The 12,698-nt window shown below is 37.1% G+C and overlaps 1 protein-coding gene across 1 annotated transcript in view; it reads left to right on the top strand.

Annotated features, from left to right (window-relative positions):
* GPR137C (G protein-coupled receptor 137C) overlaps positions 1–11,554 on the top strand; it is a 98,400-nt gene extending 86,846 nt beyond the window's left edge. Inside the window, exons 4-7 of the mRNA XM_007948334.2 lie at positions 6,680–6,829; positions 9,659–9,784; positions 9,942–10,060; positions 11,377–11,554. Of these exons, the coding sequence (XP_007946525.1) occupies positions 6,680–6,829; positions 9,659–9,784; positions 9,942–10,060; positions 11,377–11,554 (573 nt within the window). The remainder of the gene's footprint in view (positions 1–6,679; positions 6,830–9,658; positions 9,785–9,941; positions 10,061–11,376) is intronic.
* The last annotated feature ends 1,144 nt before the right edge of the window (positions 11,555–12,698 follow it).

Genomic DNA, 12,698 nt, shown 5'->3' on the forward strand with positions numbered 1-12,698 from the left:
AAAAAAAAAAAAAACTACGTGTATTTTAACATAACAGGAGTGATCAATTAGAAAATGAAATTGTTTTAAAAACTCCATTTACAATAGCATCCTAAAGCAGGATACTTAGAAATAAATTTTTCAAATAAAAAGCAATACCTCTACACTGAAAAGTATAAAATATTACTGAGAGAAATTAATGAAGACCTCAATCAGTGAAACAATTTACTGTGTTCATGGATTGGAAGATGCAATATTATTAACATAGCAACATAACTTCTTTCCAAGTGGATCTGCAGATTCAAAGCAATAACAACCATAATTTCACCATGCTTTTTTGAAACATTGAGAAACTGATTCTAAATCTAGTATATAAAAGTGCAAAGAAACATTTAAAGCAGCACTTTCCAGAACTTTCTGCAATGAAGGAAATACTCTGTATCTGCTCTGTTCAATGTGGTACCTCTAGCCATGTGTGACTATTGAGCACTTGAAAGTTAGCTAGTACAATGAAGAAAATGATGTCTTGATTTAAATTTAAATGTTTATATGTGGCTAGTACCCACCAGCCACTCCTCGGAAGGAAGGTTGGGCAATCCTACTTCCGTAGTGATACTGCCTCGGAAACCCAAGGAGGGGTCGCTATGAGTCGGGGCCGACTCGACGGCACATAACAACAAGTAGCTACAGTTTTGCCTAGTTCGGAAAGTAACCTTGAAAAACGGGGACTTTCATCTCATGACTCAGTATACAAAACTGTATAAAGCTCAGTATAAAACTTAGTATAAAGCTACAATAATTAATGCAATTTGCTATTGGCATGAGAATAGACAAACAGATTAATGGAACAGAATAGAGAGCCCAGAAATTAATCCACACTTCTATGGTCTTTTCATTTTTTACAAAGACACTAATGAAATCCAATGGGGGAAATTTTTTTTTAATTAATGGAGGTGTAACAACTAGTTATCATATGGAATAAAATGAACTTTCAACTCCATCTCATATCAAACACAAAAATTAATTCAAAATGAACCATAGACCTAAATGTAAATGTAAGAAGTCTGAAGTTTCTGGGGGGGAAAAAAATGGGAGAATATCTTAATAGCTTGACTATAAGCAAAGGTTTCTTAGGTTGTAAAAAATAATAACCACAAAAGAATAAGTTGATAAATTAGACTTCATTAAAATTTTAAATATTTCATCAAAAGATACGACTAATGCAAAGGCAAGCCTTCAAGCTTTCAGATTTCAAGAAAATAGATAAAAGGACTTGTTTAGAGGATATATAAAGATAATGTGAAGATTTCCTGCAGTACAATAATAAAAGCTCCATTTAAAGGTGATCAAAAGGTTTTAATAGATCCTTCACAAAGAAGATGGACCAATGGCCAGTAAGCACCTGAAAAGTGCCCAACATCATTACTCATCAGGGAAATGCAAATTGAAACTAAAATGGGATGCTGTTACACAGCCACCAGAATGGTCAAGATTAAAAGGTTGGCAACTCCAAATGTTGACAATGATGTGGAGCAACTGGAACTCTCATACTTCACTGGAAATATAAGTTGCACAACAATTTGCAGAAAAGATCTGAGAGTTTCCTATAAAGCTAAACTTAAATCTACCATATCATGAAACAATTTTTACTCTTAAGTATTTACCCAAGAGAAATGAAAGCATATGTCCACAGAAGTTTTCAAGAATGTTCATAGAAGCTTTATCATAATATCCAAAGTCTATGAACAGCCCAGCTGTCCATCTACAGAAAAATGGATGAACAAACTCTCATATACAGTGGAATTTGAGTGATTGTCATGGATCAAATTCCAAATATATGTGTTAACTTGGCTAGGCCGTGATTCCCAATATTGTGTGATTATCCTCTATTTTATAATGTATTTTAAATCCTAACCTCTGCCTATGGTTAGTGAGACAGGATTAGATTATGTTAAAGAGTATTGGGTTATATTTGCTATGGTAATGAGACAAGATTAGGATAAAATGCATCGCCCTTATTTAAATTACCACCCTTAACTCAGGTCACCGCCCAGATATGATGTAAGAGGAATTTCCCTGGTGTGTAGCCTGCACCACTTTTATTTTTCAAAAGACAAACGGAGAAGGAAGCAAGCAGAGAGGGAGGGACCTTAGTACCACCAAGAAAGAAGGGCCGGGAGTGGAGGAGCTTATCCTTTGAACCCAGGGCCCCTGCACTGAGAATCTCCTAGACCCAGGGAAAGATTGATGCCAAGACACATGGAGATCTCCAAGGGACACCAGGTCCACAGATGTTGAAAGAAGACAAGGACCTTCCCCAGAGGCAAAGAGAAAGAAAGCATTCTCCTAGACCTGACCCCCTGAATTCAGTTGTCTAGCCTCCTGTACTGTGAGAAAATAAATTTCTGTTAGGTAAAGCCATTGAGTTGTGGTATTTCTGTTATAGCAGCACTAGATAACTAGAACAGAATTCAGTTCCAGGAGTGGGATACTACTATAACAGATATGTAAAATGTGGGAGTGGTTTTGGAATTGGATAATGCATAGAGGCTAAAAGCATGTTAAGGTGCCTAATAATAAAAGGCTAGATTGCTTTGCAGAGATTGTTGGTGAAATTGTGGATGTCAAAGGCAATTCTAGTAATAGCTCAGAAAAGGAAGTGAGGAGAGGTATAAGATTGGAGATGGTGCAGACAGAGAGAAGCAGTGGCAGAGAAACAACAGGAGATGGGTGCAAAATAGTATGGGAGCTGACCCACAGAGCAAGAAAGCTTAGTTCCCTCAAACAGGAGGCTTTCTGGTGGAGTGAAGTGCCTCTGGGCACTTGATGGCAGAGCTAGGCTTGCCAGCCTATGGAACGAAAGAGCTGAGCTCCTTCTAGCCAAGGCTTACTGGCAGGGTAGAGTGCCTCCAGTGACGTACCAGTATGCTAAAGAGCTTTGTAACACTTACTTAAATCACCACCCTTCTTCTGGTCACAGCTCTGATCCAATATAAGATTAATTTCCCTGGAGTGTGGCCTGCATCACCTTTTATTTTACAAGACTATAAAATTAATACTCCTGCTTTGCCCAAGGATTAAGGAATTTCCCAGGATATGGGGCTGTTCAGTGCTAAGACCAGGAAACTCTTAAGCAAACCTGGAAGAGTTGATCACTAATTTTGTACCACAGCAATAAATAGACAAAACTGCTAATTTATCCAACGGCATGAATGAATCCCAAAAAGATTATGCTGAGTGAATGAAACTGTAAAGGTCTTTATATTCTTTTATTCCATTTCTATGACATTCTAGAATAGGCAGAAGTAAGTTGTGGTAAAAAACCAAAGAGAACATGTGTCTCTGAGGTCTTGCAGATTTGGATTGACTGAGGAGGAGTGAGAATTTTCTGGGCTAATGATAATGTTCTATGCTTGGATAGAGATTTGGGTTACACAGATGTACACATTTGTCACAACTCAGAGGGTGGTGATTTTCTTTATCTGCATATCTGCTTTCTATAAATGTTGTTATTGTTGTTAGACGCCATCAAGTTGGTTCTGACTCACAGTAACCCCATGTACAACAGAACAAAACACTACTCTTCATGTGCAGTCCTCACAATTGTTGCTATGTTTGAGCCTATTGTTGGAGCCGTGGTGTCAATCCATCTTATTGCGGGTCTTCTTTTCACTAACTCTGTACTTTACCAAGCATGATGTCCTTCTCTAGGGACTAGTCCCTCCTGATAACATGCCCCAAAGTATCCCAGACGAAGTCTCACCATCCTCGCTTCTAAAGAGCACACTGGCTATATTTCTTCCACGACACAAGTGTTTGTTCTTCTGGCAGTCCGTAGTATATTAAATATTCTTTGCTAACACCATAATTCAAAGGCATTAATTCTTCTTGAGTCTTCTTATTCATTGTCAACTTTCACATGCATATGGGGCAATTGGAAATACAAGGACTTGTGTCAGGTGTGGGAGCTCTGGTGGCGTAGTGCCTAAGGCATTTGACTGCTAACCAGAAGGCTGGCTGTTCAAACCCACCAGCATCTCCTCGGAAGGAAGGTTGGGCAATCTACTTCAGTAGTATTACCGCCTCAGAAACCCAAGGAGGGGTTGCTATGAGTCAGATCTGACTCGACAACAGTGAGTTTGGGGTTTTTTGGTTTGGGTCAGGTGTAACTTAGTTTTCAAAGTGACGATCTTTGCTTTTCAACATTTTAGAGATATTTTGCAGCAGATCTGCCTAATGCAATTCATCATCTGATTTCTTTACTGCTATCTTTAATCTTCATGAGTAAGTGCTTCACGTCCTCTTCACTTTCAACAAGTAAGGTTATGTCCTCTGCATTTGCAGGTTTTTAATGAGCCTTGTTTCAGTCCTGATGCTGTGTTCTTCTTTATATACTCCAGCTTCTCAGATTATTTGCTCAGCATACAGATTGAATAAGTATGGTGAAATGATAGAGCCCTGATGCACACCTTTCATGATTTTAAACTATTCAGTATCCCTTGTTCTGTTTGAATTGCCTCCTGGTCTATCTGTGCACAGGTTCTTCATGAACACTGTTAAGTGTTCTTTAATTCCCATTCTTTGCAATGTTATCCATAATTCTTTATGATCTATACAGTTGAATGCCTTTCCATAGTCAGTAAAACACAGGTATATTTCTTTCTAGTATTCTCTGCTTTCAGCCAGGACCCATGGGACATCAGCAGTGATATCCCTCATTTCACATGCTCTTCTGAATCTGGCTTGAATTTCTGGTAGTTCCTTGTTTATGTACTACTGCAGGTGTTTTTGAATTATCTTCAGCACACTTTTACTTTAGTGTGATATTAATGACCTTGTTTGATAATTTCCATTCTGTTTGATCACCTTTTGTTGTAATTGGCCCAATATGACTCTCTTCCAGTGGGTCTTCCAAATTTATTGGCATAACTGAGTGAGGGCTTCCAGCATTGCATCCATGTGTTGAAACATATCAGTGGGTATTCTGTCAATTCCTGGAGCCTTGTTTTTGCCAATTCTCATTGTCAATGCAGCTTGGACTTCTCCTTCAGTACTGTATATAGGTTCTTGATCATATACTACCTCCTAAAATGGTTAAATGTCAACCAATTCTTTCTGGAATGGTGACTATGTTTATTCCTTCTGTCTTCTTTTGATGCTGCTTGCATTTTTCAATATTTTGCCCATAGAATCTTTCATTGTTGCAACTCGAGGCTTGAATTTTTTCTTCAGATCTTTCAGCTTGTAAAATGCCAAGCATATTCTTCCTTTTTGGTTTCCTAACTCCAGATCTTTGCACATTTCATTATAATACTTTGTCATCTCAAACCACCCTTTGAAATCTATTCAACTCCATTTCTTTCCTTTGCTTTAGCTACTCTACATTCAAGAGCAGGATTCAGAATCTCTTCTGACATACATTTTGGTCTTTTCTTTATGACAACCAAACTGGAACTTCCAAACCACCCTGTTATGGATTATATTGTGCCCCACAAAATATATGTTGGAATCCTAACCCTTATATATGTTTGTAATCCCATTTGGGAATAGGATTTTGTTTGTTTTGTTAATGAATCTATATCAGTTTAGGGTGTGGTTTAAACCTAATCACTTATTAGATATAAAAAGAGCAGATTAGGCACTAAGACAGTTGAACACCAGTGGGGGAAAGAGAGATGCCACATGGAGATTGCCAAAGAACAAAGAAATGCCGGGCTAGAGAAGCGCGTGGATTTTTCCTTAGAGCAAGGGAGAGAACCCTCCCCTAGAATTGGTGCCTGAAATTCAGACTTCTAGCCTTCTAAACTGTGAGGAAATAAATTTCTCTTCTTTCAAATCACCCACTTGTAGTATTTCTGGCATTCTAGTATTTCTAGCAGCACTAGAAAACCAAGACACATTCTGTTGGGTATTTTTTTCTTCCCCTAATGGATCTCTTTGGCAGTGTTACTACTTCTCAGAATAATGTTTTTAATGAATAAAATAAAATACATAGGATTACAAAGGAAAATAATTATATTGAAATACAGCCCCATGTTAAGAATCCCTGCAAGAAGTGATTCCACACCCCACCCTAATATACACACTCCAGTTGAGAACCACTAAATTACAAGAACTTCCCATGTTTTGGGAAATGATAAAAGCCATTATATTAAAATATTCAAAATATGAATTAGAAAGTGCTTTTGGGCACCTAGATCCTGACATCACTGTAATGGCATCAATAGGGAACTAACATTAACTCTCTAATAAAATGAAAGAAATAGCATAGCAGCTATATTTCTATCTAAGTTTGTTTTGAAATTCAGTGTATCAAATGAGCTAATGCTTCTATTCTCCATCCTTTTCTTATTATGACTAAACTACCTTTCTGAATAATGGAAAGTTCAGATCTTTTGCTAACTTGTTCATTCACGTATTATTTAAGGAAGTAAGGTAACCTTGGCAGAATAAAATCTTCTGCCAGCTGCTACTGGGCAAATTGGCAAATAATTGATACATAGTAACAGGATAGTTTAAACACAAATAATTCTAAGAATAGGACTTTTAAAGCCAGATAATCAAAAGTTAATTTTAATAGGTGTCACTCAGTGTTTTATAGGAGTGTATTGCAAGAGTTGACCATACTGCGTGTGGGTGAATAACTTGCCATGATAAATATGCACAATATGATGAGGATTTTTTTTTTTATTCCTTTTAGGGTATGTCTCTGTGCCAGACTGTTGTTGTAGGCTCTGTAGTCATTCTTCTCTACTCTTCAAGAGCTTGTTATAATTTGGTGGTGATCACTATATCTCAGGATACATTAGAAAGTCCATTTAATTATGGCTGGGATAATCTTTCAGATAAGGTAAGTATCTATCACATATTGCCAGTCTAACAATGAGATAATGAAGTTAGCCTTAACCAGGAGATTAAGTATTTAACTTACAAACACCTTTATGGAATCTGTCTACTATTATTAATCATACTTAAAGCTCTAAGTTTAAAAATTCTCATGTACATGTCACACTTGAAATTATTCTTTAGAGGAAACTTTCTTCTAAAGGAGTATTTTCTTTTTTTTCATTTTATAAATAATAGTAATAGCTGGATATGGGTTATAAACCTATTTTAATTTTTAAAGGATAGTGTTTAAATAGATGTAGATAAATTGGTTACCTGTCATTAACCAGTGAATGTGGGCATATCTTTAATTTGTTAGAATGAAATTAACTCTCTTTTATCCAAGGACTACCTATAACCTAAATGTATATTTTAGTTTTAGAAGTTTAAATAATGACTTTCATGTAAATCTGGTGCTATCAGTCTTGTTAATGAGAGATCATTCATAGTTCCTTGGGTGTATAGGTATTTGCTACAGTAATTCCCAGTATGGTATTTGTTGTTGTATGGTACCATCAAGTCGGACCCGACTCATAGCGACCCCTCCTTGGGTTTCCAAGGCGGTATCACTACAGAAGTAGATTGCCCACCCTTCCTTCCGAGGAGTGGCTGGTGGGTTTGAACCGCCAGCCTTCTGGTTAGCAGTTTAGTGCCTTAGGCACTATGTGTTATTCAGTTTGACATAGCTATATTAGTTTTACTTTGTGCCGAATCTAAGGCATCTTGAAGTACACTTTACCAGAATTGCAGTTATCTTCCTAAGGAGAAGGAATCTTCATGTGCCAGATTTCCTCATTCTCTTTCCCATTTCCCTGGGTAGACTAGCAAGAAATTCAATGTAGAGGTTGGACCCAAAAGCATATATATTTTTTTTATTGTGATTTGGGTGAAAGTTTACAGAGAAAATTCATTTTCCATCTAACAGTTCACATACACTTTGTCTCATGACACCGACTACAACTTACCCCAATGCAACAGATCCCCTCCTACCACTTCCCGACAGTTACCTATCCCTGTATCCATCCCTCCATGCACTCCTGCCCCCTGAGCTGTCTCCATGTACATAAACAGCCCCTCTTTCTCCCATGGTGGTTCTCTCCAAGGAGCGTATCTAGCTCAGGTAAATGTTCAACTCATATACCTGTCTTTGTTTTGGCTGGAAGCCACAGGTATGGGTTCAGTTTCAGACCTAAAGGACAGCTAGGGGCCATAGTCTCAGTGGTTCCACCAGGCTCTATCAGACCAGCAAACCTGGTCCCCTTTTTTTTTTCCCCGCAAATGATTTTGAGTTTTGTTCCACATTGTTCTCCCTCTCTATCCAGGATCTCCTACATAGATTCCCCCTCCAAGTGGTTGACAGTGGTAGCAAGGCACCATCTACTACTTCTGGTCTCATAGTCATATAGGCTGCAGATCAGATGGTGTACCAGTCGCTAGGACTAATTGTTTCCATGAATCTTTGGTTTTCTTCATTCTTTGCTCTGGATGAGGAGAGACCCATCATTGCACCTAGATGGCTGTTTGCAAGCCTTTAAAATCCGAGTCGCTACTCACCAAAGTAGGAGGTGGAACAGTGTTTTGTGTAGTGTGTTATGGCGATTGAGCTTGATGTTCCCTGTGACTATAGTCCTGAGTCCACCGGTTCAACTACTCTTGCTTCCTCTAGGTAGCTGGCTGTGGCCAAGAAGTGACTACAAACTTGTCCCTTGTCAGTTCTACTATACACCTGGGAATTCTTATAGAACATACAAATACACTTGTAGAACCACTGTCTGCCAACTCTATACATGGTCTTGGGTACATTTCCCCCTGCATAGACATACCTAATACTTCAGCCTGTCCACCCATCTATCCACCCATATACCCATGTTTGCCTTCACTGACAACGCAGTTCTGTATGTGCAGAAGGGTTCATCTTTGTTGTCTATACTTCCCGTGTACCTCTCTATGTCTTCCTCTTCCTCAAGGCCACCATGTTGATCACTCACATTTGGTACATTGCTCTTCTCTTCACCCAAATAAATACTTATATCTAACAGTGTTCCCTACCCTCCCCTCCAATCCCTAATACCCAACAAAGAAAATTTCCTTCCATATATAAACTTTTCCTTGACTTTTTACAATAATGGACTAATACAATATTTGTCCTTCTGTGATTGATTTATTTCACTCAGCATAATGTCCTCCAAGTTCATCCACATTATGCAGTGTTTTGCAGATTCTGCGTTATTCTTTAGGGTTGCATAGTATTTCATTGTGTGTATGTACCATAGTTTGGTTATCCATTCCTCAGTTGATGGCCACCTAGGTTTCCATCTTTTTGCCAAAAGTATATTTTTAAGGAACAGCAGAGCTGAGTGACTTCATTTCTCTACAGGAGTAACTCAGAGCACATGACAGCATGTTGCCTCTGCAGCAGCTGGAATAAACAGTTTCTTTAGAACTACTCTTTTCAGACTATGGGACCTACAGATGAGACCACTGCATGTTAATCAATATATTAAAAATATATTCTCAAACTGATGCCTTGAAAAATGTAATTGTTTTTATTTTACTTTTAGGATGAAATTAACTCTCCCTTATCCATATAACCTATAACCTAAATATATATTTCTTTTCCTCTGAAAGATAAATATCAATACATAAGAAACCCAAAATTTAGAGAATTTTTAAGTTTTATGTGCTTATACTTGATAAATTTTAACTTACCCTTCTTAAAGCAAGTAAATTGTGGAGGATGATTGCTTAGACCTAAAACACATTTTAAAATTGCTTTGCTATGCTCTATTTACAGGCTCATATAGAAGATATAAGTGGAGAAGAGTACATAGTATTTGGAATGGTGCTCTTTCTGTGGGAACACGTGCCAGCATGGTCGGTGGTACTGTTTTTCCGGGCACAGAGATTAAATCAGAATTTGGTATGATATCATAGTATTCCCTAATGCCAGTTCTCCTTACTTTTATAAGATAATGGAAAGTTTATATTTTTGGCAAGGTATAAGACTAAAAATCATTGTAGACCCTTCCGTAGTTGAAAAATAAATCTTCACATGCTATCTGATACTTTGTTCACAGGCACCTGCTGGCATGATAAATAGTCACAGCTACAGTTCCAGAGCTTACTTTTTCGACAATCCAAGACGGTACGATAGTGATGATGACTTGCCAAGACTGGGAAATTCACGAGAAGGAAGGTAGATGTAATGAACGTCATTTAGCCTGAATTATTAATGAAATAGATTGAATATCACATTCTAAGTTTAACCCAAATATAAAAAAAAGGTTATTTGGTGGTCTGTGTCACTAAGATCATTTAAAATTGGAGTTTAAAGCAACAAATGATAAACCCATAGTTGGACCTGCCCTGTAAAGAACTACATTCTGACTCTAACCCCATATACTAATTACCTTTATTTGAGAAATATCTTTGGGTAAAATGGTACCATTTTCTTTCAGTATCCCATATCAGTTCAGAGCTGGGGGGTGGGCAGGGAAGGAATACTGTTATAGTGGAGATATATATATATATATATACACATACATACATATCTCTAGGATTATTTAAAATCTGCAGAGAAACCCTCGATAAAACTCTTGGGATGCTCAGGTTCCACAGGAAATCTTCCCATGCCCTCCTTGTTCCCAGACCATTACAAGTCTTAACTGGTATACCGTTCACTATGTATCAAGGCAATGTGAAAGCTGTAATTCACACCTGTCTAATGCTTTCAGCTTGATACATTTTCCATAATCCAGACTTCATCTGAACAAGTCACTTAGCCTCAGGATTTTGAGCCTCAGTTTTACATCTGCAAAATAGGGGTGATAATAGAACATCTGTTAAGTGTTACTATGAGTCTTAAAGGAGTGTGTGTGTGTGTGTGTATACACACATATACCTACCTACATATATATATATATGTAAATATACATACACGCACACACGTCTGAAATAGTACCTGTTGTACATATATATATATATATATATATATATATATATTTGTTGTTGTTGTTGTTGTTATGTGCCGTCGAGTCAGCCCCGACTCATAGCGACCCCTCCTTGGGTTTCCGAGGCAGTATCACTACGGAAGTAGGATTGCCCAACCTTCCTTCCGAGGAGTGGCTGGTGGGTTTGAAGCACCAGCCATCTGGTTAGCAGGCAAGTGTCTTAGCCACTGTGCTACCAGAGCTCCTATATATATATATATATATGTAAATATACATACACGCACACACATCTGAAATAGTACCTGGCACATAATAAACATTGTAGATGATGATGATCTAACAATCACGTTCTGTCAGTTCTGGATGGTTTCTATTTATTCCATTTGTAATATGATATGTGATGAAATCAAGGATATTAGATAAACATCATTAAATTTTGTAGGTCATTGTGTTATATGGCAAAAAACGTATTTCAATGTATTTTATTCTGTATTATAAAATTCGTTGAAAACTTTAAAAACTGATCATAGTTCTGTGCCTTTCTTTGCCTTTCTTGTTGCAGTTTACCAAATTCGCAAGGTTTGGGTTGGTACGGCACCATGACGGGGTGTGGAAGCAACAGTTATACAGTCACTCCCCACCTCAATGGACCTATGACAGATACTGCTCCTTTGCTGTTTACTTGTAGTAATGTAGATATGAACAATCATCATAGTTTATATGCAGCACCACAAAAGTGACAGCATTACTAAGTCATAATTCTGGAATTGTTTTTCATGAATGTGTGTGTTCAACGTGTTTAGATTCCATCACCATAAACATTTCTTCATCTGTTGCAACTGAAAACAAAGCCTGAAAATGTGGCTGTGTTAAGTGGAGGACACAGCTGTTACTAGTGACCTCTTCATAGTAAAATGAAGTAGAACAAAAAAAATTTGAAGGAGAAAAGAGGGATTAGATCTTAAGGTACTTAAAATGGTGTCCAAACATCCTGACTTTGGAACATTAAGTATGTATTTGCCTATTTGCACTTTTATCTTCGTTCTGAAAGAATAAGCTGCAGTCCCCCAAAGTCATACTCCAGTGGCACTGCCACATTATATTGTACACCAAATTGGGAGACAGTTTTCCTACATAAATCAAAGCCTGTATATTCAGTGGTGTCCTCTCTATGGAATTCTTACCCAATAAAAGTTTTATAGTGTGAACTGTGTACAGAATTAAGGCATAAAAATGTATCATTCTTTTTAAAAATTTGCTCAAAATATTTAATCATTGGAGATAGTTCTTTTAAGCATGAATTTAAAATGCCAACTGAAAATATTTAAGCAATTATTTTAAACAGATGCTAGTAGTGATTCTTTATAGTGATAACCAGTGTTGTTTGGAAAGCCACGGTCATTTCTTCAAAAAGAAAATATACCATTGAAAATTGTGTTGCTACTTTGAGTACAATTGGTCAAGTGATTATTTTTTAAGATTAAGATACAGGTAATAAAGCATGCTTCTTCAGGAAAGCAGTAGTGATTTTTGGATAGAGAAATTTTGGTAGAAACTTCTTTGGACTAAACACATTTACAGATGCAATTAAGAATTATTCCTAAAATGAAGGATTCTAAGTTAAACTTGGATACATATTAAAAAGCATTCTATTTAGCTAAAACAAGTTACAGCTGATCTTACCTATTGATTCAGGATTGTCCTCAGGTAAATTAAATCATGATACATTACTGTGGTGAACTCAAGTGCAATATTTTGTAAGACATATAATTCCTCCTTTTTAGTTTTCAGTTTTTTCTATTTGGACAAAGCCAAATTAAATTGATTTACAATTAATTCTAGCACTAGAATGAGTAAATTTATGTAAAAGTACTAACTAGGTAA

The sequence above is a fragment of the Orycteropus afer genome, unplaced genomic scaffold (genome assembly GCF_000298275.1).
Source record: "Orycteropus afer afer isolate SDZICR_OR568_19922 unplaced genomic scaffold, OryAfe1.0 scaffold00214, whole genome shotgun sequence".
NCBI classification, from domain to species: Eukaryota; Metazoa; Chordata; class Mammalia; order Tubulidentata; family Orycteropodidae; genus Orycteropus; species Orycteropus afer.